The 27,129-nt window shown below is 44.4% G+C and overlaps 1 protein-coding gene across 6 annotated transcripts in view; it reads right to left on the reverse strand.

Annotated features, from left to right (window-relative positions):
- The window catches only part of LOC146195372 (caspase-7-like), a 44,975-nt gene that overhangs the window by 8,866 nt on the left and 8,980 nt on the right, over window positions 1-27,129 (reverse strand). For 5 of the 6 annotated variants that reach the window (XM_084597802.1, XM_084597801.1, XM_084597798.1 and 2 more), the window contains 4 exons: window positions 19,644-19,836; window positions 13,692-13,774; window positions 11,448-11,618; window positions 2,747-2,978 (listed from right to left, as the gene is read on the reverse strand). In XM_084597802.1, coding sequence (XP_084453928.1) covers window positions 2,747-2,978; window positions 11,448-11,618; window positions 13,692-13,774; window positions 19,644-19,836 — 679 coding nt within the window. Of the gene's footprint in view, window positions 1-2,746; window positions 2,979-11,447; window positions 11,619-13,691; window positions 13,775-19,643; window positions 19,837-23,284; window positions 23,410-27,129 lie in introns of all 6 variants that reach the window. The other variant, XM_084597800.1, reaches the window with a different exon arrangement.

Genomic DNA, 27,129 nt, shown 5'->3' on the forward strand with positions numbered 1-27,129 from the left:
TTCACAAGCATTGAGCAGGCGGTAGGTCTACACTGGGTAGGCCTTGTTGCGCTAAAAATGACCGGCAGAATGTAAGCTAATGCAGGCGCCTCATGTATGAAAACGTTTTTTTTTTGTGTTGCCAATGGCGCAACGACTGCATAAACGGAGAGGCGGCTGAGATCCGAAGTGTAGAACGGGACCTAGAATGTACGCAGCTGTAAGTAAACGTGAAGCTGTTGGACGCTGAAAAGTATCACAGCTCACTTAGATGAAGCACAAAAAAAATTTTGATTAGAGGTAAGGACAAGGCTAAGGATTATAAGGTGAATTGAAATCCAGGCCATTGTTGTGATCCATCTCAATAATTATTTGCCTGACCGTTACTGTCTTCTAATGAGAATGGTCAAGCGTTAGATGGCTTGTGATAAGAGGTTGTAACTCCCTGGTTACGGAAGATTGGTGCCGTGGAACGAACTTTCGTAATGCAATTCACCTAGAGAGGCGGGAGCTGCCGGGCTCGGATGTCGAAGATGCACCTTTAACGATGGAGATATGAAGGTGTCGGCTTGAAAACCTGGGAGGTTGGCTGGGAGGGTCCCCTTAGTGTAACGTCCGACAGGAACTTGTGTCATTTACCGATGTTCTTGGGTGTCGAGCTGTTCATTAATCTTTGTAGAGTACGGAATGAGCTTTCACGGTGTACCATGGTCCATACAGCACAAGTGAGTCAGGTACACACTACTGCAAGCAATGCATCCTAGGCCTCACTCCAGTTTCTATGGTCGGTTTGAACGCTTAAAATGAATGGGCTCAATTACGTTTACAGCAGAGGAAGTTAAAAACTCTGACAAGCTCAGAAAACAGTTTCCCAGGTACCACAAATCACTGGCCCAATATTTGGACTCCGTTGTCATGTCCGGCCTACACTGCACCAGCCCACTGCGAATTCACTCAAATATTGCCTGTTAGTTAAGCAAGAAGGAGTTTCTGGTATTGCAGGGAGTACCGCAATGCAATGCTCTAGACCTTATTTTATTCTTATTTTGTATTGTTACGAGCGATGTTTTATTGCCCGTATAAGAAGCGTCGGAAGCTTGAGCCCGCTTGCTAGAGCCCCCAGCACGAGCCGACCGTTCATCTTCGTCCCTTTCTCTTCGTCCTCTCAACCTGGGTGTCACAATATAGATGACCTTCCTAATATGTCCTCAAATATCCGTTTATTCGCAGATGACTGCGTGATCTATCGCCCTATTAACAGCATAATCGATGTTAAAGCACTTCAGTCTGATCTTGATAACATTCGAACCTGGCGTGACAAATGGTTCATGTCCTTAAACATTAAGATATCTCTTCTTGCCTTTAATCGAAGACAGGTCGTTACTGTCAGGAAATACACTCTCCTTGTTTACGACCTCCGCTCCGTAACTACCTACAAATACTGAGGAATAAAAGTATCCGTCAACCTTTCATGGACCGGTCATATAGCTACACTAACAAATTAAGCTTACCGCATCCTCGGCTACTTGCGCCGCAGCCTTCGATTAGCCCCGCTCTCTGTAAATATATTAACCTACTGCACCTTCGTTCGCTTCGTTCGACCTAAGTTGCCGTACGCATGCGCTATCTGGGACCCCTACAAAGATAACCCCGTTAATTTACTGGAATCTGTTCAGAATTGTGCGGCGCGCTTTATTTTTTTTTAACTACACCTGTTTACTGCTACTCAACTCGAAGGATAAGATAACCTTCCCAACCTTATTCACCGTCACAAAGTCTCCCTCCTCTTCCTTTTCCATAAATTCTAATTTGAATCCCCTCGTAATTCCGCTGATGTATCAGCACATAGCCACCCCTCTTACCTCAGTCTTGAAACGCCGGTATACCCGCCTTCAGCCCGATCATCAGCCAATCTTTCCTCGTCTTATGTATTGACGCCAATGGACTGGAAAGACATTACCACTGCTGCTGCTGCTGTTAACCATGGCAATCACGTATCAAGCACTTCATCCAAGAACTCACCTGTATTACCACCCGTCATGTAAAAACCCCTTCACAGGTGCCTTTGAGGTATTGAGAATAAATAAATAAATAAGCAAATAAGTAAGTTAAAAAACATAAAATGGTAATAGTTTAGCTCCGGTTAAACCTAGTTGAGTTGCGAAAGCAACAGCTGCATGGCTACGCTTAGAATAACTTAGGCTACGAACTGAGCAGCGGTCGGGCTCTGTCGCGAGCTCCTACAGCACACATACATCTTTTCCGCACTACCAACGGAGAGAGTAATGTGCAGCTGTCGCCGGCTGTGGTCATGATGTCACTTCTCCGGCACCGGCAGAGCGCGCGGCCGCGACGGCAGCTCCGACAGACAAGCTGCTGCCTTTGATGTCACGTGGCTCTTTGCGCATGCGCAGCTTCACCCTCGTTCTGCCAGGTGGGATGGTTCGACGACTAGTGTAGTGTTGCTTTCGCAACAAAATGTTTTTGCAGAAGCTGATCTGCTTGTTCGGCCGCGGGTTTGAAACATGTGGCGGCAGTGTTTTTTTTCTCGGACTGTATATGCGGACAAGCTCTGTACACAAACCTTGTCCAGGCCACACATTGAGCAAAAAATGTTTCTCATTAATATTACCGCTTCACTGCCTAATTTTCAGAGGAACTTGACAATAATTTGTGTGAGCTACCACAACAGGGAATAGCATTGATGATCTAATTAGCTGTAGATAAAAATATAGGCAGCACTTAGCCAAGCAGAGACACAGCTGACCTCCACGGCAGGCTTGGACGAAAAACAGTTTGGGCTTCCCCTTGAGTTTGGGGCAGTTGTCGTCGTTGAATCGCTCGTAGACGTCGTAGTAAAGGTGCAGTGGCTCGTGGTCCGCACCATAAATGTGGTTCTCCTTTCCGTGTGACATCAGCACCACAATCAAGCAGTCAAACACGTTCGCAAAGTGCCCCCCAGGTTCATCGGCTGCCCATTTCAATAGCGCTTTCACCTCCTGCAATAAAAAGGAGAATCATGGCCAGGCATCAAAGCCCTGAAGGATGCTTGTTCCTCTAAAAATGCTATTTATATACATTGGGAAAGCTTCTGTAAAGGCTGCAGTGTAATATACTGTAAATATTTTTACGTTGGCTGAAAGAGCTCTGTAACAGCAATTTCAAAGTTTAGCCAAAGAGCTAGAAATTTCTAGAAGGTAATTCTTACTGTACTCTTGCACTACTCAAAACATGAGCATACTCAGAATTCAGGCATGTCACTTGTAATTCTCATTTTTGTTCTCCCCTGTATCCGTTTTTGTTCATATAATATCAGGCTTGCCAGGTATGGTTCGCTTGATTTGTAAATATTGTAACAATATTATGTTTCTTTGAACCTCTGCACTCCTCGCGGAAAGCTTTTGATAAATATATTTCTGCAGCTGTATTTTTATGAAGACCCATTCGTATGCCTGTATCTTTTCAAGGAAGGAATGTCATTATCAAACCAGTTTTAGGCGCTGACTCTTCATGAACCCGCACTGTAGTTTTTCCTGGGGATTCCACTTATTATTTTCTTTTTTAGGCTACGCGATCACCGGTTCCTGGCTAAAAAATTCATACTTAAGAAACATTCACTCATTTTTTCACCTCTCGCCCTATTTATTCTCCTCCCTCTCTCCTGTCTCTGGCTTTTCTTGTTCGGAAACAAAAGCCTACTTAAATCAACGCCAGTGAAGATCGCGTTGCTCGAACGAAGACAAGTAGGCTTGTCGAAACCTTGGCTCGGCTTGCGAACTGAGGCTTCCCCTTGACCCTAGTTCAGTGCTCTTTCATACTGTGTTGCCGTCTGCTTTCTCTCCTTCTACCCGGTATATAAAGCGCATATGTAATTTGAATTCGCACGAAGTCATGAAATTCCAAATTTTAGGACTCTCGAGAATGCCCGGATAACATTTACCTCATATACAAGGGTGTAGTGCGTACTGGGGTTTTTAAGAATATTGGTTTTGCCAAGTGGTACACGTTTCCCTAAATATAGTTGTCCGCTTTGTTGCCACAATGCATACAGGGTCTTTATGGTGGTTTCTACTAATGGTATTTTGAAATATTAGGGAATAAGAGTCTTAGCGGGCAAATATTAAATAGTAAAGCTCGTACGTTTTTCAACCTATAGCGTTCTTATTTTTACTTGGAGGGATAGCTTAATGTAGCGAATGTTGCTTGCTGAAATACGTGATAAAACAGCGCAACTAAGACATGGACAAGGAAGGAAACACTGCACTTGTGCACTGTTTCCTTGTCTTAGCTGCGCTGTTTTATTACGATGAACGACCAATAAGCTCGTTCATCTGTCGTTGCAGACATATTTGCTGAAGCCTGCACAATGAGGACATGGGTTAAATTTTTACGAGGACGTACAGGCCAAAACACAGCCTTTCATTCGTTACTATATTCGGAACTTGGTTGTATTGCTGTATTATTTGCAAAAGCGCTCATCAGCAGTATGCGCCTATATTAAAACATAGTGCTTATACTTCTGAGTTGTCATCGTGAGGATTTTATCAACGCTTACCTTCGAAAAGTAAAGTAGCGTAATGTTGTAATCAACTAACTATATTGTCTGTACACTTTCTTAACAAGAAGTTTGAACAGCGTATCAATAACTAATTTAGCGCGAACCGTTGCGAATGTTTGTACGGTTCTACAAATTTACCTATAGTAAACACTGCTAGAATCATTTCCAGACATTGGTACCATTAGTTTTTCTTGTAATTTATTCTCACATACGTCTAAAAGGTGGCATCGGGTTTCGTATACCGCCGTTTCATTCAGCAAGGCTCTCATTTTTGTAAGAAAATGCGCAGAAACCAGAACGAATACGGGAGCATAGATGCGCTCAGGACTGCAATTTAATTGTTATGTCCAAACCCCACTTAAAGTAGCACTTATTTAAAGCTGGCAACATTTTCGACAGACGGCGCGAGCTTTGGAGCAGAATAGAAAAGGTTGGGAGAAAGTAACTTCGACGGAGGAGAATGATGAGTGGGAAGAGGTGGGAGGCAATATATGCCGAGAAAGAGACCACAGTAGCCATTTCGAGCCCAGAGAGCAGAGAGAATGGGGTAGGAAAATTTTGTGCCCCATATTGATCGAAGGCGTAGACCTGGCAACCTATTCCCATATTCGGAACGCGTCAGCCACTCGTTGTGGATACGGCAGTACATACATTGGATAAACACTAAGGGTAAAGCATACTTCGCCCCATGAGGGACATTGACGTCTGTCAATTTTTCGGTTTTAAAATGTTATTTATAGGGTTCAGGATGGGGGGGTATAGAGAGCGTAACAGCTGCGAGAAAAAAATGGTCTGTCATTTCTAGCTCACTGCGCATTCTTCGGATTGAATGCTAAAGACGCCTTGATACATTTCTTGCCGCCCGCGCTGCACACAGAGGATGCTTAAAGATTACTGGTAAACGTAAAACTCGAGACGGAAAGGAATTGTCAGCTGTTTCTGTTGCCCTAAGCAGCGGAAGCGCGTCCACTCAGTCCTGAAATGAATATACTCAACTTCTTTTAGACTCTTTTGTAGACAACTACATTAATGATGAAGGAAATGTAATATACGTAAATTTATTCACAAGGCTGATGACAATGGGCCATTAGCTGCACTCATTATTGCATATACAACCATTTCTTAGCGTTTTATTGCGATACATGAAAGGATCTGCATCTAAAGTTAGACACATGCGTTCTTGGTCAGATCATTTACGTTTTTTCGTGCTCGCGCTTATTGTGCTGCGGGTTGAGCAGGAAAAGATTGTGCAAGGGTCTATCCCTGGTTACGTTTGCGGATTGGACTGTTCCTGCTATCAACCGCTTGATCCTCGCTGTTCAACGCTGTCGCTTTTACGGACCCCTTTTGGTGCTTACATACGAGTACTTTAAGATAACGTTATGGAGTACAGTTAGATTATCCGCCTAGCCTGCAAGAGGTCCGCGATTTTAATCTAGGTGCGGCGCCGTTTTTGACAGGACAAAGCAAAACCGTGTATAAATGTATTCACGGAGTCAGGCCAGGTTAAAAGGCTGACTGTGAGCAGAACCGAGGGCTAACTACTTCTTAGAACAGTATCTTGCCGCTCTCCTACAGTCCATTGTCATTAATAAACTGACAGAGTTCCGGACCACAGACTCAAGAAATAGCTGAGCAATTTGCAAAAGAGGTGGTCATACCTGCGGTGAAGTGGAGGTGCTAAAATTGTTTATTGGTGTCCTAGGGTTTCGCGTCCCAAAGAGTTTCTACCGAAACTGCACTGGTAGCCCAAAAAGAATTTATCTTACAAAGCTTTCAAGAAAAAAAGGACTAAACTTGGGTTTTTTATAGACTTAAAAGAAAAGCATTCGACAGCATTAGTCATGACACTCTTGTTGCGGAAATTCAGAGATATGGTATCAGGGGCCATGTGCTAGAGCTAATTTGCTTTAATCTTTTGCACAAATATCAATATGTCGATATCAATGGATGCTTCTCGCACATGACTGAAATCCAAACTGGCGTCCCACAAGGGAGTATCTTAGGTCCACTTGTATTTAATTTGTACAATAATCATCTTACCAATATTAATGAGAATGAATACTTTATTATATATAAGGATGACACAAGCATATTCTTCAGTGGTTACAACTCCGATGATCTCATCTTCGGAAACAAGACGTTTTCAGCTCTGGCCCACTGGGTAAACTCAAATTCTCTGCAGATAAATGTTTCGAAAACGAAAGCAATGTTCTTTTGTCCGAAAGGGAAGGTATGAAGTATTTCCAGACAACTTTTTTATGCCTCGAACAATATAGAAGTTGTTAACTGCTTTAAAACATTAGGAATGGGGCTTACGAAAAAAGTGCTCTGGGACACACCTATAGATCATATATGCCTTAAGGTTGCTCGAGTTGTTGGCATACTATCACAGTATCGCCATTTCTTCTCAACCTCAGTTAAACTGCTTCTGTTTAAAACCCTCTGCATGCCACATTTGCATTATTGCAACCTAGTTTGGGGAGCTGCTCCAAAGACCACTCTTCAAAATATTTACCTGCTTTAAAAGAAATCCTCAATAATTATTTTAACCAACCTTATTATTATCCTTCGGCAGTCATTTTTTACAATAGCAACATATCTAGAATATTCAGTCTTTATGATATGTCTGGCCTTGCGCTACAAACAGGAAACGCGAGACAAAATTTCAAAACTATAGTCGCAAATAGCTAAGCTGAAGCTCCTAGTGTCTATATACCCGCTACGCCGTCTACAGCACTACACCGTTAACACTCCACGAACTAACTACGGGCTACAGATGATTAGATATTATCTCCCGCATTGCTCAACCGTCTCTATGATGCAGGCATTAAAAATAATGAATGCAGCAATTCTGACCTCCGGGTGCACTTTTACTAAATGATTCTCATTTTTTTTATTTGATGGTTTGCGGTTATGTATTTCTGTAGGATGGAAATGTTCAGTCTCGTTGAATGCTTAGTGTAACGCGTGGGTAGACCACGATCATGTTGTCGTCATCCATGTATGTTGAAAATTGTTTTTTTTTCATATGCGTTGCCAATGCGATTACTACCGTAAAATTAAATCCTTTAAAAGAAATCCTCAATAATTATTTTTACCAACCTTATTATTATCCTTCGCAGCCATTTTTTACAAGAGCAACATATTGTTACGATACGGCAAGCCGATGAAAACAGGAGAACAGAGGACAGAGAGATGGTCGATGACAGTGAGATGAGCGCTCCTGTCCGCGCCACTGCCCGCTTCTTCCTTGATGTCGTCCGTAACATGACCCGGGGCCACCGAGCGATCGTCCCGATCGTGGACGAGGAGATGCACGATGTTGATGATTCCATGGCATGATGATGGGCGTGTCTAGATGCTTGAAAAAGAAGAGGAAGAAGGACGAATAGAATGGCTTGCCGGCACGATGATTCGCGATGAACCTTGGCAGGACACTCTCGGGCCGCACGTTGCCACGACTCGATGGCGGAGGCCAAGGCACGCACCGCATGGCATAGGCAGGGGAGAATGTCATGAAGCGTACCGGTTTCGGGTCGTGGTGTCTTTGGCCGGCACATCTGGTCAGTGGGGTCATATATGGTCGTTCAGGTCTCTTCTTGTGTCTTGTGGTCGTGTCTTGTGGTCGGGGCAGGGGGACGGGGTGGAGGAACGGGCAGGTCTTGCTGGGTCCGGCAGGCTGGGGAACAGCCATGCGATGCCTCCGAACCTTTCGCTGACAGCGCAAGAAGTCGCAGGGCGTCGAAGCTTCGGACCAGGATGAGGGGGGGGGGGGGGTGATAAAGTACTCAGCACCTCCAACCAAATGTTACGATACGGCAAGCCGATGAAAACAGGAGAACAGAGGACAGAGAGATGGTCGATGACAGTGCGATGACGTTTAATGAAAATGTTGCCGGGCCTTGCGCGAGCGCTCCTGTCCGCGCCACTGCCCGCTTCTTCTTCCTTGATGTCGTCCGTAACAATATTTAGAATATTCAGTCTCTATGATATGTCTGTCCTTGCGCTACAAACAGGAAACGCGAGACAAAATTTCAAAACCATATATGTATGTATAATGCTCTACATAGAGAATGTTTGAATAATGCTTTCAGTGCACGCTTTGAATTTTGTATTTCACTTGTCCTTTATATTATATCGCGTACTTACTTTGCGATTGCGCTGTTCATTCATAGATTGTGAATTATGGCTTATGTTTATGCCAGCTTTTTTTATTTGCATGTGACCAACGGCGCCACTGTTGTTGGATGTTGTGGGCCTCGGGAGCTTGTCAAGCTGCAGCATTTTTTTTCGCGGGGCCCACGAATCTGTAGCAAGAAATAAACTGAAACTGAAACTCAGACTATGAGAGATGCCTTGGTGAAGGACTCCGGAAATTCAACTTACCAGGGGGCTTAAAACTTCTGCCTTCAAACAGCTGCCGAATATAAAAATAAACCTGGCAACGTCCGACTCCAGACATTTGCCCAGAGGGGCTAGTCTGGCAGTTTATTTGAGAAACTAATTTTATAAAATGATTTGCGAATGGCTTAGTGGGAATGAAAGAACTGTTGAAACACGACTCTTTAAGGGCTCATGTTGCTGAATGCCGTATGAAGTGTAGCTCCTATTCCTCCTCTATATTCGTACTTCCTGATTTGAGAGAAAGATTGCAGTAATATGTGCTCATTGTCCACTTTGCGCATCCTGCCACGCGCCCTGTTTCTAATGTCTACTTCGGCGATTTCGTTCCTGTGATTTCACACAGCTTGTTCAAGATGCGTTTATTATGCGGCTCCTAAACTCTCCTTCGCTGCAGTGAAAAAGGAAAACGTCGGGCGAGGGCCGCTTGTGTTCGACTTTGAGTCCATATTTGTGAAGACAACGAGGGCAAGGGGGCGACGCTTAACCTCCGCGGCAACAACGTTACAGACTCCCGTCCGAAGCTCTCCTTGTGGATACTTTCGTGTGTAGATGCACTTTGCCGTACTCTCAGTTTTCCCTCTTTACCTAAGCTATTCCTCCGTTAAACCTCGCTTTTGGCGCGTGATGGCCTTAGTTACCTATGTGCCATAAAACACAACACACACAATACACGTTATCTGGCAAATACTCTTCAGTGAATGGCGGTAACCTAACATAACGTGCGATAGACCCCTCGACATAAACATAAAGCCCCCTTCCCCTGTACGAATGTGTCAGCGTGGGCTAAGCGAACGATGCCTGATTATGTATGCAAGAATCCCGGAGGGTCAGATTCTCCTCATCCACCAATCTGAATTAAGAGTCCAGAGTCGTCAGGTCCATTCAACCTCTGCTTGCCACCTGGTCGAGTGGAAAAGCACATCCCTGTCAGCTGCCATCTACTGCGTACCATGGATGTCCGTAGGTTTTCGCTCACAACGGTGATATAGACAAGCCGACTCGGTATTTTCTGGCGAATGGCTCGTTTTCGCACTATTGCATTAAAATAGTGCAAGTTTGCATACCAGTCCAGAAATAGTGAAATGATCCAAAGCACCAAGAGAACTTCAAGAACATGACACAGTCATTAGACAAGCTTGTTTCTGCAATAACGGAAAAGTATAGCGCTCCATAAGCCGGACATATACATCCATTAACAACGTCCGTAACTCCTCTACACAGTGAACGTTAGGCGAATGCTGACGCACAGAACGAGGTAAGCTATGCAACGAACCTATAAGATACTTTACAGCCATAATGTGGAGGCTGTATAGTCTCTTTATGTGTGGACTAACATAACATAGATAGAAGGTGTGATACTCAATCGCACCTGTGTGTAAGGACCGTTCTGCAGAACATATTTTACAGTTTATAGTATTCGAGCTGAACTTTTCTTGATCCTCATTTTTCTATGTCGAACCCACAGGATACGAAAACGGCCGCTACCTCGCTAAAGGAAAGTGCGCAAGGGGCGTGATACACAGTTGTGGCCGTTTATATCGAAGGCTTTACAGCCTCACAAAGGGGACTTATTTTATAACTTGAGAGCTAGGTGTTTATCCGGGCTCATGTGTTCCCCTGGAACCCGCAGGGATCGGAAAGTGGTCACTACCCAGATAAAAAGAACGCAATGAGGGGTGTGATGGATGCGCTTACACAGTAGTATCTGCCGTTGGCTTTGCAGTTTCACAAGTCGCGCATATTTCATACTATTCCAACTAGGAGTTTGTGCAGCGCTGTTTTGCTATGTGGAATATATGGAACCCACAAGGGATTAAAATTGTCGTTACCTCGACAAAAGAAAATAAATGAAGGATGTGATACGCATTTTCAAAATATGTATACCCCAGTTTTGCAGTTTCAGAAGGCAGATATTATTGTTTTTGAGCTAGAGATTTCTCAGGCTGTCATGCAGATTTAAAGGGTCCCAAAAGCTCCTGCTTGCTGCCTAAGAAAAGTAAATGACGATTTCGATGTGACTAATGCTCACATATTAGTTATTTGATTGTATTGATGCTATGGGTTTCTCTAGCTCGTTTCACTGTGTGGAACTCACAGTGGTCCGAAACGTTCTGCCACGTAGGCCAAGAAAAATACCCATCCAATGTGAAATGCAGCTCTGTCCTTGTATACCCCTCGTTTTGCAATTACTCAGTTTTAATGCTTTCATAATCGCACAATAACCAACAGGTATCAAAAAGCACTTTGCAACATTGGTGAAGGTTTGTTTATTTACGACAAAGTTCCGTTTATTCTAAACGAAGCTTCAAATTCCCTTTCAGCTGTAGTAACAGACACGACTCATGAAATATTCTGAAACTAAGAATATATAGTCGAATTGTCTTGTTTGGTGCAATCATGGACTCTAATAATTGATGCGGTTCATAAACTGGTACAACTGTTTTGAGGCTATGTGTGAGTGAAACATATGTTTAAGGCGAGTGCCAAGAAGAAAAGAGCTCACCTTAGCCGTGAGGTTAGTGGCAACAACGCAGTCAAAATGGAGAGCCGAGAAAAGCTCACGCATGCGCTTCACGTCTTCGAGGCAGCCCTCCCGTGCTTCGGACAAACCATCGAACACAATGTTGGCGATGATGATACATTGTCCTCTTGGCCATTTCCGCATTTTGTACACCTGAGCACGAGGTAAAATAAGTCAGCATTTATCAAGAAAAATCGCATTCAAGAAATTATGACATTTTGTTGAAAATTAAGCAGACGCTGTTAGTAAAATATGGCAGTAATAGCTGCTAAAAAAACATGGTATCTTTGCTGCGCTGCTGCCGTGCAGTGTAACTAGAGGGTCTAACGGCCGTTTGTCGGCCCAAAGTAAGGGCTTATGCGCTGCATACTCAGCTGTGCATAAAAGAGGGACTGGTAAAGTTTTTAAAATTGATGAAAACTTATTATCTTTCACATTTATTACGAGACAGAACAATGCAGTAATATGTAGGAAGTAAAGACCAACTACCAGAAAATATTCGTATACGCAAGAAGTGTTTTACTGACGAAACGAGAGAGGCCTAAGAATTAACAGCTGAATTTCTTAATCATATATGGTGTGCCGGTACTCGGTCTTAACGGCTATAATTTGGAAACCGACACTATGATAAATGGTAGGGCTTTAGGAGGACGATTGCAGGGGACGCTGGCTGCGGTTTTAGATACAAAATTCCGACTTGTTTTACATGAACAAGGCTTCTTTTTGAATGTGTGTTTAACACCCATCCGCTATGTCATAGTCTTCTATATTATCGACGGCCGGTCATGGGCATCAAGATCAAAGGATGTGAACCATTGCGTTCAAGGCTAACATAGAAGAAAGGAGAGTGCTCCATCAGTGCGCCCTCCTTGCGGCAAGAGAATGAGCTGCTAGTAGCAGGCTCCCGCACGTTGTTGGCGGCGCCGATTCTGCTGGCGTCTACACGGATACAGCATGAGCGCTGCAATCTCGAGGCCTGTGTCAGTAATAAAACAATGCCGCATCCAAATATGCTTGTTTCGCTTAGTTCAACAGCTAATTCTAAGTAACCACAAGTTTCGTTTCGCGCCTTAATGTCCAAAGTAATACTTAAAACAGAGACACGTCATCTGGCCGAGCAGTGACGGAGCCTGCACCGCGGGAGACTTTTGTGATACGTTGCCTCATTTGACAAATAACCATCACCCAGAACAATTTCTGGTGGCTTAACCGGCAACCGGCCCTCAGCTAACAGTGGCATACTAGTGTACACGACCAACTCGCGCATTACACAACTGCAACTGCACATTAGTTTGACCCGCTGTCTTGAATATTTGTGCAACTGGCTACGGCAGAAAGAGCATAACATGCATTCACTGGAAAGATCTTTATACGATTTCTGCAGTGGCGGTTACTGCCCTGCAAGTCGAAAATATTGTTCTGCAGGGCTCCTGAAGGCGGTTTTCGAAACGCAGGGCTATAGAAAAACATGCTACAAACCTAAAAAAGTCGTTCAAAGCACTCGTACATTCACTTGATTATTTTATTGTGAACATTATTTCAGACACAATTAGTATTTGATAACAGGCCTATAGGCAGATACTCTCTGCCTTTAGTCCTGTTTGAACAGCCTCACAAGAGCGCATGATCGAGCATGAAAAATATAGGAGGCTATGGCCATACAATAAACACATTATCAATACACCACTTATTACATACAGTGCTAGGCTGGCCTCAGAATAACTTCAAGAGCAGCTGGCTTTCCTGCGGCAAGCATGTTACCAACTAGGAGGCTAAAAATCTAAAACGAAACCAAAGGGAACTAGAGGAAACGCTACAACCAGTCAAAATTAGGTACAGCTAGCTAAAAAAATTGTGTTCTATCTGCGTCCGAGAGTTAACCGGAAAAGCCCTGGTCCCTTAGATTTTTGCAAATATTTGGCGAGTGAAAGCAATGAACAATAAGACATTCTTCGCCTTGTTTTGTCTAAGCCATCAGGGTTACGCCTGAATTATTAATAGCTTGATGGAATGCCTATTGTGCATTTCGATGTGATCATACTTTTTTCGGGCTTTTCGTGATGGAGAACGGTTCTTAATGTTCCTCGCTTCACCACACAGGCTGCCTGAACAACCACTGGTGGGAATGTGGAAAACTGTGCCAATGTAAAGTCTAATTTGAGTTTTTTTACCACTGGGGTAGTCAGTACAACACCATAAAGGTCTTCCATGTAAAAGAATACTCACGTCACACCAACGGTTCCACTTTGACGTTGGTGCCATACGCATGCCTAAATTGCGGAGAGACGTCTCAGCCCAGCAGTCCCAACCTTCATCAAGAAAGGATCTTCAATTAGTACAGGAACAGTGCATTCACAAATAATGAAAGAACAAGAATAATAAAAATAAATAGCAAAGGAGCCAACAATCACTGACCAAAAGGGACTCTTAGGGGAAGGTTGTATAAAGGTTCTGTAACATTCATCTTGGCAGTATTTTAAAGAACGTGGTAGAAAAATTAGCCAAAGATTTCACTTTGCTAGAGCGAAGTAACCAAAGCTAAAGACGAGGTAAGTTTCGTTCGATCCGTCTCCCTTTATTTCTATGAGGCAGCCTCTCCGTGAGCTACGTTCACTGGATGATCGGATTCACACTGTCGGCTTCGCAGCCTCTCAGACGTTGACAGTTCACGAGGCTTCTCGCATGGTTTATTCATGACGACTAATGCTGCGAAATTGTAAGTTGTTGCGGTTCGTTGACACCACATAAGAGGCGGAGGAGGCTATCTAGACAGAGTGAGCGCCACGGCTCCAGCGGTTGAGTGAGCTCATGGCTGTCACATGACTAGACACAGGTGAGCACATGGTTACCGCGGCTTCGGCGGCGCCTGAGTGATGTCACAGCTACAATGTGGTTTCTCCTCAGTGCAAAGATAACCAAACGCACACGCGCACACGGCAAGAAGCTGCGGAGGTAGTCTTAAAAGCATTCTCTTTTAAAAACAACCACATGCTGCTGGTGGGATCTGAACATCTGAATTTTTCGTCCGGAGCTCTATCACTTGATTTTAGCAATGGCTGTACTTCCTGAGGTAATTATGTTACATGTAACCCATTCTTGAGAGTATTCGCCAGCGCTCCCTCCATCATAATGGCGCTAATACTACTGTGAATTTCGTAGTAGTAGCAAGACATGCTTTCATCAAGAACAGATTTGAATAATGCTGAGAAAAAGAAGCGGAAACGTCGGGACAATTATAGCCTGCGAAACTACTGAATTTGATGTTATCTAGAGGTTTCTGCAGATTTATTGCAAAAAAAAAAGAAAACTACTTTTAATATTTCCATCAATGTGCAACATTATCGAACCGAAAACACGCAAAGTTAGAGCGGTGTCCTCATAAATAATGCCGACGCGATTTGCAACAAAGTTTTGTGACCATTCGAAGGAGGAGAATTGATTACAACTGTAGCAAAAAAGCAGCGCTGTGCACCACTCAAGGATCACGAAATGCTATAGATTTACGCATGCGATTCCCTAGCCGTACCCAGTTGTAGAGTTGAATACTCTGTAAGGTAGGGTTATGTTTGGTTTAGCAAGGCTGTACATGTTTTGATGGTTATAAATAGAGAAACGCCCGACCTACGCCGTAAAAGAAGACGCGAAGGCTTTTCTTATCGCGATTTATAATATTTTATTTATGCTGGTTTCCTACAGAATTTGTCTTACGTTCTAGTGGAAACCTATGCACTTATTTGGTTAATTTATTCATAGGAAACGGAATACGCCGTACCTGTCTCAATTTTCGGCGGCGACACCTTAAAGTCAGCCTTTTCATAATGAAATTGTTTTTCTATTGTGGAGATTCGACATTACTCTTGCCCGCACGAAGCAGCGCACATCTTTTTCTTTCGAGGGGAGTTCTCGTCCTTCCCTCCTGGCGTCCATTCCTCGGAGTTACTGCAAAGATGGTAATGAGAGAAACGGGGGCAGCGCGGCAGGCGGACCCTCTATCCCTCCGCTGTCATCTCCAAGCATGGAGGAAGAAAAAAAAAAACAAGGAGGGAGCGCCGCGGCGGAAACGTGAAGCCTAGTCATAAAGAGTATAATGGAAATACTCATGGGAAATTAGCCGTCACGTGATACGACAAGCGGTAGCCAGTAGCTGGTTTTGGTTGCGGTTTCGCACGCTTCGTTCTGAAGGAATGCCTTCGCGTGGCCTTCGCTATGCGACGCCTGCACTAGAAACCTGAGGCGCGCGCGGCGAGCAGGCGATGGATGGAACTTTGGACTTTTAGATTGGCTGATCCTGTGGGTCTGGGTCCCCTGAGCTGTGCCATATGTGGCTGATAAAACTTTATTCACATATGAAATGCTTTCGGGGCTCGGCGCACAAAGACGAAGCACGCGAGAACAAGAAGGACGAAGCGCTGATCACCGCTTGGTCCTGTCGTTCGTTGTGTTCTTGTGCTCTGTCTTTGTGCGCTGAGTCCCGCAAGCATGGAATCAAACCAACTAGTCCAACAAAAAGTACTGCCATAGGAAATGCTGCGTGCCGGGATGCAAGAACTACACGGATATACCTCTCGGAGCTGTCGCTCAAACGGTGAGTGTCCTGTCATGCGCACTTCTCGAGAAACGAAACATTTGTTTGTCAGGGTATGTGCATGTATTGTTCGAGACGAAAATCGTTTGATTCATTTAGGAAATGCAGACCTCAAATACACATTGTTACGCTGAAGCCAGTTCCGTGCAATGTTATGTCGAATTCATAGTCTCCCTGACGAAACCAAAGATGAAAGGCCGCCTGAAGCTCTCAATGATGTGCCTATAAACACGGAGTGCAATGCAACAAATGTAAACAAAGTAACATGTGTTACGACGAGACGCACAACTTTCGGCAGTCCTCTCCGGTAGGCTTTCCGCGGGGACATCCAAAGTCACTAAAAATAGCATGCACCCTGCTGCTTTTGAGTCTGCCAACTATGTTGGCTAAATTCCCAAGAATCATTGCGCGCAAGAGAGAGAAGGGAGCGGCGTCAGAAGAGGTTGGCTTGCGGAGGCTGCGCGCGCTCCCTCCTAGTTTTGTTCCTTCCGCCATGTCTGCAAGCGCAGCTTCGGCAGAGGATAGAGATGGCGCTGCGACGTGGGAGCCCGTAGAGAAGTTACTTGACCCAGGAACATTGGGGAATTTCAACAGTCGGCTTTGTCGCGGGCTGTGCCTCGGTCTGTCTTTCTTCACGGCCACGGCTCTGCCCCGAGCTAATGGCTTGGCTTTCAGCTCTGAGAGAAAAGCCCAACTCCCGTAGAACCCCCAGTGAAAGTTCAGTCAGAGAGGCCAGCTCACGAAGGGTGATGGAAGTCGACACGAGCTGGCCCGCTTGGAGACCTGGCTATTTGCGAAGCCTAACCAGATGAGATAGGCCTCCCACCACCACTCCGGGTGCGACCATAGGTGTGATCGTCCAAACTTTTCATTCTCGAAGGGATCCTGAGCTACTCGTCAAGCATTCTCGAGAAGACCTCGAGCTACTCGTCAAGATACTGCAGGTTGCCAACGCTACAGCCTCCACTAAACTTATTGAAGCCGGTTTACAGGTACAGCTCATGGTAATGTGCCCATTTTCCCACCTCCACACAGAACCGCAGATGCGCTAAAGTCGTTTTGCAGTGGGCTAAAAACAGCGCAGTGTGTGCGGCAGATAATGTGGGTGAGAACGCTGCTGATGTGCGCCGAGCCGATGTTCGAAGCTCAACTGCCATAAGAGTCGATAGCCAAAGTGACCGGAGCGGCGCTGCATGGATACGCGACGATGTCACTCGCGTACCAGAGACCAGTTCACGAGCAGTTGGATGCCATTCGAGAAGGGAATGGGAATTTCGTTGTCGCAGATTCGATATCACTCGGACCGGGTGTACACCCAATCTGCGGAAGGAGCTCATGGTGGGGAGCGCCCTATTGTCGAAGCTTCCAAAGCACTTGAACTGGTAAGAGCAGGGATTCACCCTCGAGCTTGAATTCAGCCGTTAAGAGCTACACCGGGGTTAGTAGGGTCATTTTTTTTATAAAAGGGTCGGAATTCTTAGTGAAGAGACAGAGCCCTCCGTCAATACAGGCCAAAGTGCGTTATGAAGCAACTAGGAAGTGTGGTGGTTTAATTTTATTCTAGTGCAGCTGCTTTCGCTCCGAGTGAGTTGGAGACTTCCTGCTGCTCTGATTAAGCTTAGCTACAATACTTGCTAGGCAACGATGCCTCACAAGAGTGCTGCAAAGCGATCACTCCGCGCAAGACGTCAGTGATGAATCGGAATATAAAGCCGCTCCAGGGTTCATATATTAAATCGCATAACTACCGCAATGTGCACTGGCACGCTACTTCCTTCGCTCTGCGCATGGAATAAAGGTCCCGGCAGATGTCTACGGTTAGGCAAAGCGATTTTTCGAAAAAGAAGATGAGGAGGAAAGGCAGGGAGGTTAACCCGTAAAAGAAACCGGTTTGCTACCCTGCACTGGGGGAAAGAGGTGAGTGGATATAAACGTTGTGAGAGAGGGATGGGTGAAGTTAGTACAGTTACATCACAGACATGCCACATCACGTCACATAACAGCAAACTCATAGTCTTTCGATTTTGCGAGCGTATGGCAGATAACAATGGGAAGGCGAGCCGTAGCTGAGATAAGAACACTGCCAGTCAGATGGCTAGCCATGGCAGCGCATGCGTACTTGAAATCTCGTGGGGGAGACACGGTCCTGAAGCGCAACTACTCATCGATCGACGCGATTGCGAGATTAGAGGCCGGTCATGTGCCCAGGGGGCGGAAACGTCCGAGGTTGCTGATACACGTTTGCGGCTGCATAATGAAAGACCAGAATGTTGACAGAATCGGTCTACTTGTTAGAACAGTACTTTAAAATTAAAGCTACGGTGAACGCTGCATGCGCCGAATGGCTCGGAAGCAAGCGAAGCCCAAACAGATCTCTACTGGCATTACTGCATGTATCCGAAACCAGCGAACTCCCTGAGGAAACAGTAAAATGCGCAGGTATGAAACCACGCAAACAGCGGCTGTGTAGCACCCACAGTCAGTTAAATCGTTGAAGGATCGTTAAATACCGCTCATGTGAAATCACGCGCACAGCTACTCCGTGGGCATCGCTACAACCTCAGCCAGATAAGTCGATGAAAAAATGAGAAATGCTGCGAGCGTGAAATCACAATCACGCACTGAGCAGAGCACCGCAATGCACCGAATGGCGAGACAGCAGATGTGCCCCGTCATCATCCCCATAACAGTAGCGGGAGGGGGGGGGGGGGGGGGGGGTCGGTCAGCGCAAGAGGAATATGCGGCCTGAAAGTGGTGCCAGGGCCCAACGTTGGGAAGGCCGTCTGCGATTTGACCGTGGTACCAGAGGCAGCGCCTACCGCCCCTGGACCCGCCTCCTATATCCTGCGGCATTGTCCTCCTGAGTACCAGCCTAGTTTCTCCAAAGCTGCAAACGGCACCCAGGTACAGGTCACGATTGAGAAAATGAGGGTGGGTGGTTACGACATTCCCTTTGTCCGTATGGTGCGGCAAACACCCGCTCTCTCTTTTACGAGACAAGCTTTCATCCTTCCCCTTGTGGCTTCGTTCGCTTGGAGCAGGTGCGGAATCGCTGGTGTAAGAGATACCAGTAGAGCGCGGCGGGCGCGCCCTTTTACCCTCCTCTATCATTTCCATGGGCAGCCTATTCAACGGAAATAGGCGACACGACGACTTCGGAATCTGCGGACATGCAGCTACCATCCAGACACATTGGGAACTCCCACTAGACAACTTGGCCGGCTGGCTATTCCTCGGTGTGTCGTTCTTCACAGCCACGGTTGTGACCCGAGCTAGCAGCATGGTTTTCACCTCTGAGAGCAGTGTCCCGTCCCCCCTCCTTAGTACAATTCATTTAGGTGGGTTATGAGGGAAATAAAGGGCAGTTTTCGGAACAACTCAAGGTCACGATAAAGAATTTGGGTGCATGTGCGCGAAGTGCGAAGTTGCACCCGAATGAGTCGAGGTGAAGCTCTAAGAAGTGACCAAGGGAAAGTATTCATGTGCCTAATGCTTCTTGTTAAAGCAGTACTCACTCGATATTTGCACATCAGCATAACTGCCTAACAACTTGGCCAGTCTTTCCTGCACTTTTAAGCACAAGCAATACTCACAAGGTGTTTTCTCAAAGTGGCAATGCGTAGCTTGCAGAAGGCGGTCACCATTTTCGGGTGGCTTGCAAGAGAGCGGCCCATTGTTTTGACAATCATTAAGGTTGAAGCATTCGTTGAACCAGCAGTCACTCATCAATTTCATCTCAGCTTGGGATACACTGTCCAATTTTCCAATTATCATCTCAACCAGTTTCTGTAAAAGAAAACAAACATACCTTAGTGTATTTTGATTCATATGCGAATAATAATAAACAGCTTTCTGGAATATAAAATTTAATAGCGTTACTAATTCACGAACTGCATGAAGAACCTATTTCGATAGCGCTTCAAAGTATTTAAATAACACAGTGTTACCAGCATATGAGAGCGGTCTAGAGCACAACTGATGCAAAAGAATTTTTCACATTTTAAAATATAGTCGCAAATCACTTTAAATAGAAAATATGAATGATTTATTTTCGATTAAATGGAGGGGGGTCATGTTGTATGCCGTGTGTCACTGAGTTTTTCTAGAGGGAGAGCATGTAACACGACAGCCATATTAGGTGTAAACATTGTTTTGCAGAAGGGAGCAAAAATTGAGTTAGCGACAGGTGATTATTAGATGCTACTTTAGTCAAAACTATGACTATGGGTTGATCGCGCTTTGCTGCTTCTTGTGCACCTTTATCCACGGACATTGCAGTCACTGTATAAAAGTATCATAAGTCGTATTCGGTGCACAATTCCAGAGTATTTGCATTTTATTTTATTTTTATACTACTCTGCATCCAGGTCTGATTGTTTGATCCAGAAGAGTGAATTGTTGGGCTAAGTTGGTTCATGTTTACTAGGAAAAGAACCAGCGAGAAAAAAAACGACGCAGGACAAGAGCAAACACAGTCACCGGAAGCCGGACTTAAAACTGTTTATTATCGCCAAAACCACGTTTTATAATCAACTTCCTGCGCAAGCTCATATGAAAAAATAAAACCGCCAAAAATACAAGTTGATAAAACTCAAGCCCCCGATAAAAACCGGCACTCTTTCTCAGTGATAACTACAGATGGATCACTAACACAAGTCAGCTCGTCCTATTTTTCTTTTTATTCGAAATGCCTCGAGAAGCTCGTGTTCGTGCTTAGTCTTTTCCTTGCCGAAACGTATGATGCGGGGAAACAAAGTCGGACAATTTTTGCACTTTTTTTTGCATCCAAGACTAGGTTGCTTCTTCCACCTGATCGATAGCAGTTGCCTTGCTCCCTGAGCCTTTCGTTCAAGCATTGGCCAGTTTGCCCGATGTAAACTTTTCCACAAGGCGCGGGGATAGAGTACATCACGCCGACAGCACAATTTGTGAACCTTTTTTGGTGATTCGTTTTGCAGGCATGAGTTTTTTCACGGCCAGACTTGCATTAGTGATCCATCTGTAGTTATCACCAAGAAAGTGTGCCAGTTTTAATCCGGTGCTTGAGTTACATCAACTTGTATTTCTGATGTTTTTTTTTTTTGCATGTGCTTTTGCGCAGGAAAGTATTATAAGTATGTAGTTGTGGCAATAGTAAACCATGTTGTAATTCCGCCGACTGTGTGTTTGTGTCTGTTTCGTCTTATCCTGCGCCGTTTTTTTCCCGCTTGTTTTTTTTTCTGGTAGATTGTTTGATATAGCGTCTGAGATAAAACATTTCAAACGCGCACGCCTAAAAAAAATTCGAGACATGAAAAGAAGCGTGGTATTCGTAAACGACGAGTTCGAAAGGTTAAAATTTACTTCATTGATGCTAGGAAGGAAACCTATGCGCTGAGTGCGCCTAACACACACATCACGCAGGAGATCAAAACAGTGAAAAACAGGTGCAAAATATCGCTTTGAAGATAACGGGTGAAGAGCAGTATTCAAGAAAAAAATTGTACAAATTAAGAAGCTAGCACTGACGAAAAATTAAAACTTGAAAGACATACCGAAAGCAGAAAACAGATCAATTCGCTGGTGTTAGAGATCAATTTCCATTTTATATTCGAGGGAGAAAATAATGGAACACATTTTATTTAGGCCCATCTCTACGTTTCTAGAAGAGCACAACCTGAAAATTTTACAGCAGCATGGTTTCAGGAGGCGGGTATCTAGGGCTGCCCAGTTACTTCAAGCAGTACGTTATTTTGCTGCAGCCATACACACAATGAGCCAGACACATAATTTTTCAACTACAAAAATCATTTGACTCTGCTTTTTACATTATTGTTGAAGCTGAAACCCATGTTTAGAAATGATTCATTGCTTTCCTGGATAGCGGCATATCGTCGGAGCACCAGTAAGCATGAAACGAAGAGGTGTGTGCTAGTTTTGGGCCGATTCCCCCGTATGTTCTGCAATGTTCAGTTGTTGAGCTTCTCTTCTTTTTAGTATTCATTATTGATAATCTGAGCGAAGTGTACGTAAAATAAAAGTTTTTAAATGTGACAAAATTATTTAGAGGGAAACTAAACATCTCAGGTATCATTACTAAATTTGTCTTTAACTAAATTAAATGATTTGTCTAAGCCATGGGAGCTGAAATAAAATAGTGAAAAAAGAGTAGCGATGACAATAACCTGCACACGAAAATTCTTCACGTTTGCGTATTCCCTTAACGGCCATCTCTCGTGATGTGTCCACGGTAAAAAAAATGTTTAGGTGTAATATTACCTTCTATTCACGGAGCATGCAATTTATGAAAAAAAAAAGGAGGTCATGCGGACACTAAGTTATGTGAGAAACTTATGGCAGTCCACGAGAGCTATAATGCTATAGGGTACAACGTTTTAAGAACCCTTCTTGATAACGTTTCGGCTGTACGGTATCTATATTCGGCACAAATATTAACAAACACGTAAATGTTCAGAACAGGTCAGCTATATTTATATATAGCTCATACAGCTCGCGAACCTCAGCAACAGCACTTGTGAAGAAATATAAGCTATATCTTCTGCTGTTACCACCATTTTATGAACGACTCAAGTGCATGCATCGTCTTTACCACATAAGTGCGGCATAAACAAGAATCATTGTATCAAAACATCAACTCGGCGTGCCATGCACAGAAACCAATCCAAAACTAGATGTTGCTCCAAAATATATTCCTTTAAGAATTCCTTTTCCCCGAGAAACGTTGGCGAATGAAAGCACTTTCATATGAAACTGCGAAATACCTGGCTACCGACTTCTTTATAAAAAAATTGAAGCACAAGTCTTAGTTATTTGATGCAAGATGCTGCGTGCTGACGGCGATTTGCGTGCGGTTGTTTGGCATGTCTACTTTTTTCATCATTTTGTTTTTCTTCTTATATGCCTGATCGTTGCATATGCTGCATTAGCGATGTGGGCATGTACAGACTATTTAGCATACATTTTGTTGTTGGTTGTCTATGGAAACAGGCTGATATGTCTGATAGCTTGATTCGCGTCTTGTGACGCGTTCTTCTACTATGTATTTTTATATTATAATATATGTCCCCCTTCTGCTTAAGACTATCGTGAAAGTTGGCGGGATGTTTGCGTTGTGGGGTTTAACGTTCCAAAGTGGTTGAGGCTATGAGAGATGCCGTAGGGGAAGGCTTAAGAAATTTCGACCACCTGGGGCTCTTTAACGTGCACTAACATTGCACTAACAGCGCACGAGAACCTTGCTTTCAGCCTCCATTGAAAGTGACCGCCGCTGCCGGGATTCGATTCCGGCATCCTTGGGCACAGTAGTCGAACGTCTCAACCACTGCACCACCACGATGGGGCTCAAGGCTGTCAGTAACTCTGAAATAAATAAATAAATATACATGACAATGTTTGTGCGCGGATGATAATGGAGATTGTCCTACTGGCGAATATAAAACCTTTCTGAGGGTGAGAACGCTGTTGTGTATTTCACCTACAGTGCACAACGGCATACGGTTATCAAGAAGGTTAAAAAATGACAATGTTCCCAACAGAAAGTAAGATTTTCTCCAGCCAAACAATAATCTTTATTACTGCCTCTGCTAGCAAGTAAGAAAAAATGACTTTGTAGAAGCTATAAAAAGAAAAATAAAAGAAGCTGAAAATCTAAATCTTTCTTATCGACAGGCAGTAATATATTTTTGCACGGGAAACAAAAACGTGCACTGTCATTTAAAACAGAAGAGAAGCTGGCTAACGAAAATACATCGAACTTCTACTGTTCAAGTGCTAACCCGTCGTACAGCATTTGATGTCATATTACCAAACATTTGGTGTCTCAGCTCTTTGCACTACAATTCTCAATGTGCAGAAAAATAGCAATGACAAACTGACTAATTTTTAATAATTTCGGTTCCATTTTTGATGTAATCATGAAAACTTAAACCAGGTATCTTTCACAAACATACGCGATGAGATCAATAGTTCTTGGCTCTTTTACAGATGCAGATAGGGCAAAGAGGAGTGGAAAATGTGGAAAGCCCTTCGTGTCTTCTCATTGCTTGCGCTACTGTTGACATATACCATCGCTACACAAATAGCGAAGCTTGCACCCCGATTTTCTACTATTTTATGCACATCTGCAGCCTGTAGTTTCAAAGAACGCCACAAAAGGTTTATTTTACGTAACAACAGATATAAGCACATTTCATAAAAACCTCTGTCCTAATACTACTGCAGTACAGAATTTAATGCATTCAGATGCGGGTTCGGTGCCAGCCCGCACAAGCGCTTTTCAATGGCGGCGAAAAGCAAAGCTCCTCTGTACTGGTCGATCTCAGTTCAAGTTAAAGATGTTAAAAGCAATAAGGATTTCTGGAGTTCTTCTGTACGGCATCCGCCATAGCCTGAGTCACGTTGGGACATTGAATACCGTGAACTAAACCAGCATTGCACTTTTCAGTTTTGTCCATGCTTTCAGATGTGAATTTTACATGCAGGTACAAAATGCAATCACGACAATATGTATATATATATTTTTTAATTTCTAAGAAGGGACTTTAACGTAGAACATAGATGGAGGCTGTTGAAATCAGTTGGTACATACTTGCAGAGTCTGCTTATGTAAATGCTTTGTTATGAATAAGTCGCAACCGCTAAATAGCACAACAAATACAAAAGTCCGGATTTCGGCCTTCATAGCAACTCACATAGAAGATGTCGGCAAAGGCGTTTCAGTAATGCACCCCCTCCCCCTCCCCCGCCCAACCAGAATACGCTGCAAACTTGATGACCGCCCTAGGAACGACTTTGAGTTTGTTATGTTGGGTTTTATGGCGCAAAAGTGGTCCAAGGCTATGCTGCGACAAACACAATGTAAAAAACTGATGATAGTGATAATGGTGTAGCTTGATTGTTATAGTTTGTTTAACATGTTGGCGTCTTTAAGGTCCTTAAAAAACATGGCATGTTCAAGAAGTGCTTGCTCAAAAGAAGTATGTGGTGTAATGGGATATGTTCCAAGGTATATGTACAATGGTAGCGAAGGCTGGGCCCAAAAACGGTCCAGCGCGACAGCAGCACAGCCACTTTGGGGGGGCCAAAACACTTAGATAATGAAATTCAAAAGCACAAATAAAAACGCTATAAAACAACATAAAGAAATACACATTTTAATGCCACGTTTTATAAAATAGGTAAACTATTTTAGCAAAATATTACTTCCCATTTGTAATTTTTTGCAACGTTCTTGTTACGCCCCCTGTTGATGAGTGTCGGTGCATTTGCAGCTTGACTTTGCAGGCCTTGTTTCGGCACCCAGCCACAGTGGCCGCGGGAGCTCACGAAGCGGTTTCTTATCGCCAGTCTCGAAATGCCCCTTTTGCGAAGTTTTCGTCGTCCTTGCGCGTCGCGTCTCTGTCACCGTTTTGTAAAATTTGCACCCCGCCACACCGCTGTGGCAGTTTTCTCGGTTTTTGTCGTTTCCTTCGACGTGCGGCCAGTGCGAAGTCTTTTTCCGTCTTTGCACGCTTCGCGCTGTTCTTTTGAAGCGCTTAGCGCTTTATTTCAAGATGAGCTTGCGGCGTGTGAAGAAACGATGCGCCGTGGCACATTGCGACAGCATGGACAGTGGCGTCGGTGTCAAGCTACACCGCTTCCCGCTGGACTTTCACAGGTGAGCTGTTGTCAGTGTCGTCTGCTACAAGGCGTCTGCTCTAGGTATGCTCCGAATGCTTTCGTTGGGCTGTTTCTTCTGTTTCTGTTTGTTTGGGCTTCTGTTTCTGTAACCAGTTCGTGCGCACGTGGCTTCATTTTTTCGGTGATATTTATGTATTACACTACAGGGCACACACTTTAAGTGCTGAGCTGTGCGAAGGAGGCCCCCCAGGCCCACCATTTGTCTGATTTATGGTGAGTTTCATGCAGCCGGCTATCACCAGCGTTAACTTGATACCGGGCTCTCAGGAGCAACCACGCGCATGCCACTGACCGGAAGGCCAATTTAAAACCAATTGTGCTGCCTGACAAGTCTGAGCACAACACTGTATAGTTTTCCAACACCGCGAGGCCAATTTGACCCTCGCAACTGGTAGTATCAAAATTCAGCCACGTGTATATGCGCGGCCTTGAGGGTGCTTTAACTGAATTCACTCAGGAGTTACTGCCTGTCTTCTTATTGCTATCCTGCATATGCATGACCGTTAGGGTAACTTTAAACGCACTTCATTCTCGTCAATCTTAACCATAGAAAAGTATAGCTACCCGCATGCCATGAGGACGAGCGTACGTAACCGCACTCTTAGGCGCTGAGAGCTTGGGGCGAGCATTTACTACCATAGTTCAGATATAATGGAAATATAATGTACTGCAGTTAGCATTGACAGGAATAATGACGCATTGGCGTTTGGAGTATGCAGTATTCCTTACGGCGCAATTGTGAATAACGTGCACGTTGCATCACGTCCAGGTGCCGAGCGTGAGCGTGGGTGCTACCACAACGTCAGCCTGGAGAAGAAGACACCATGGCAGCTGCGAGACTTGCGGGGTTTTTTTTCAAGCACTTCGAACCGTCTGCGTATCTGTCGTCAAAAAAGCTGCGACCCGTGTTGATGCGCCTACTTATGTCATGTCATGTTTGCCTCAATTGAAGCAGCACTGTCTTCTATGCTTTTCAATTTCCTACCTAGCAACGTTCGTGGAACTGCAGGGCTTTTTTCTATCCGCACTGTGACCATTAAAATGAATAGCCAGCTTAAAGAAACTACTGCTTGAGCTGCCTGTGACGTGTATTTTTTGTTGGTGTGCTTTATCACTGTATTTGTTTGGTTGCTGTAATAAAGCATGAATATGAAAACCATACTTGCCGTACACTGTATTGCAAACTGTGCACTTGAGCCTGTGCTTTGTGCATCATACCTTGTACTCAAAAGTAGTAGCACCAGTATTTCCACAAAGGTTTCCCCTACGAATCATGCATGATTGCATTCTTAGCCAGCCAAGATAAGCCAGCGTCTGAAAGTGTTGCTGCCTTTCTATGCTGCCTTCTTTGCCAGTAACTTTCATTGGGTTCCGAATTGCACATTACCAAGGCCATAACTA

The sequence above is a fragment of the Amblyomma maculatum genome, chromosome 3 (assembly GCF_055883805.1).
Source record: "Amblyomma maculatum isolate TAMU_Amacu chromosome 3, ASM5588380v1, whole genome shotgun sequence".
In the NCBI taxonomy this organism is placed as follows: Eukaryota; Metazoa; Arthropoda; class Arachnida; order Ixodida; family Ixodidae; genus Amblyomma; species Amblyomma maculatum.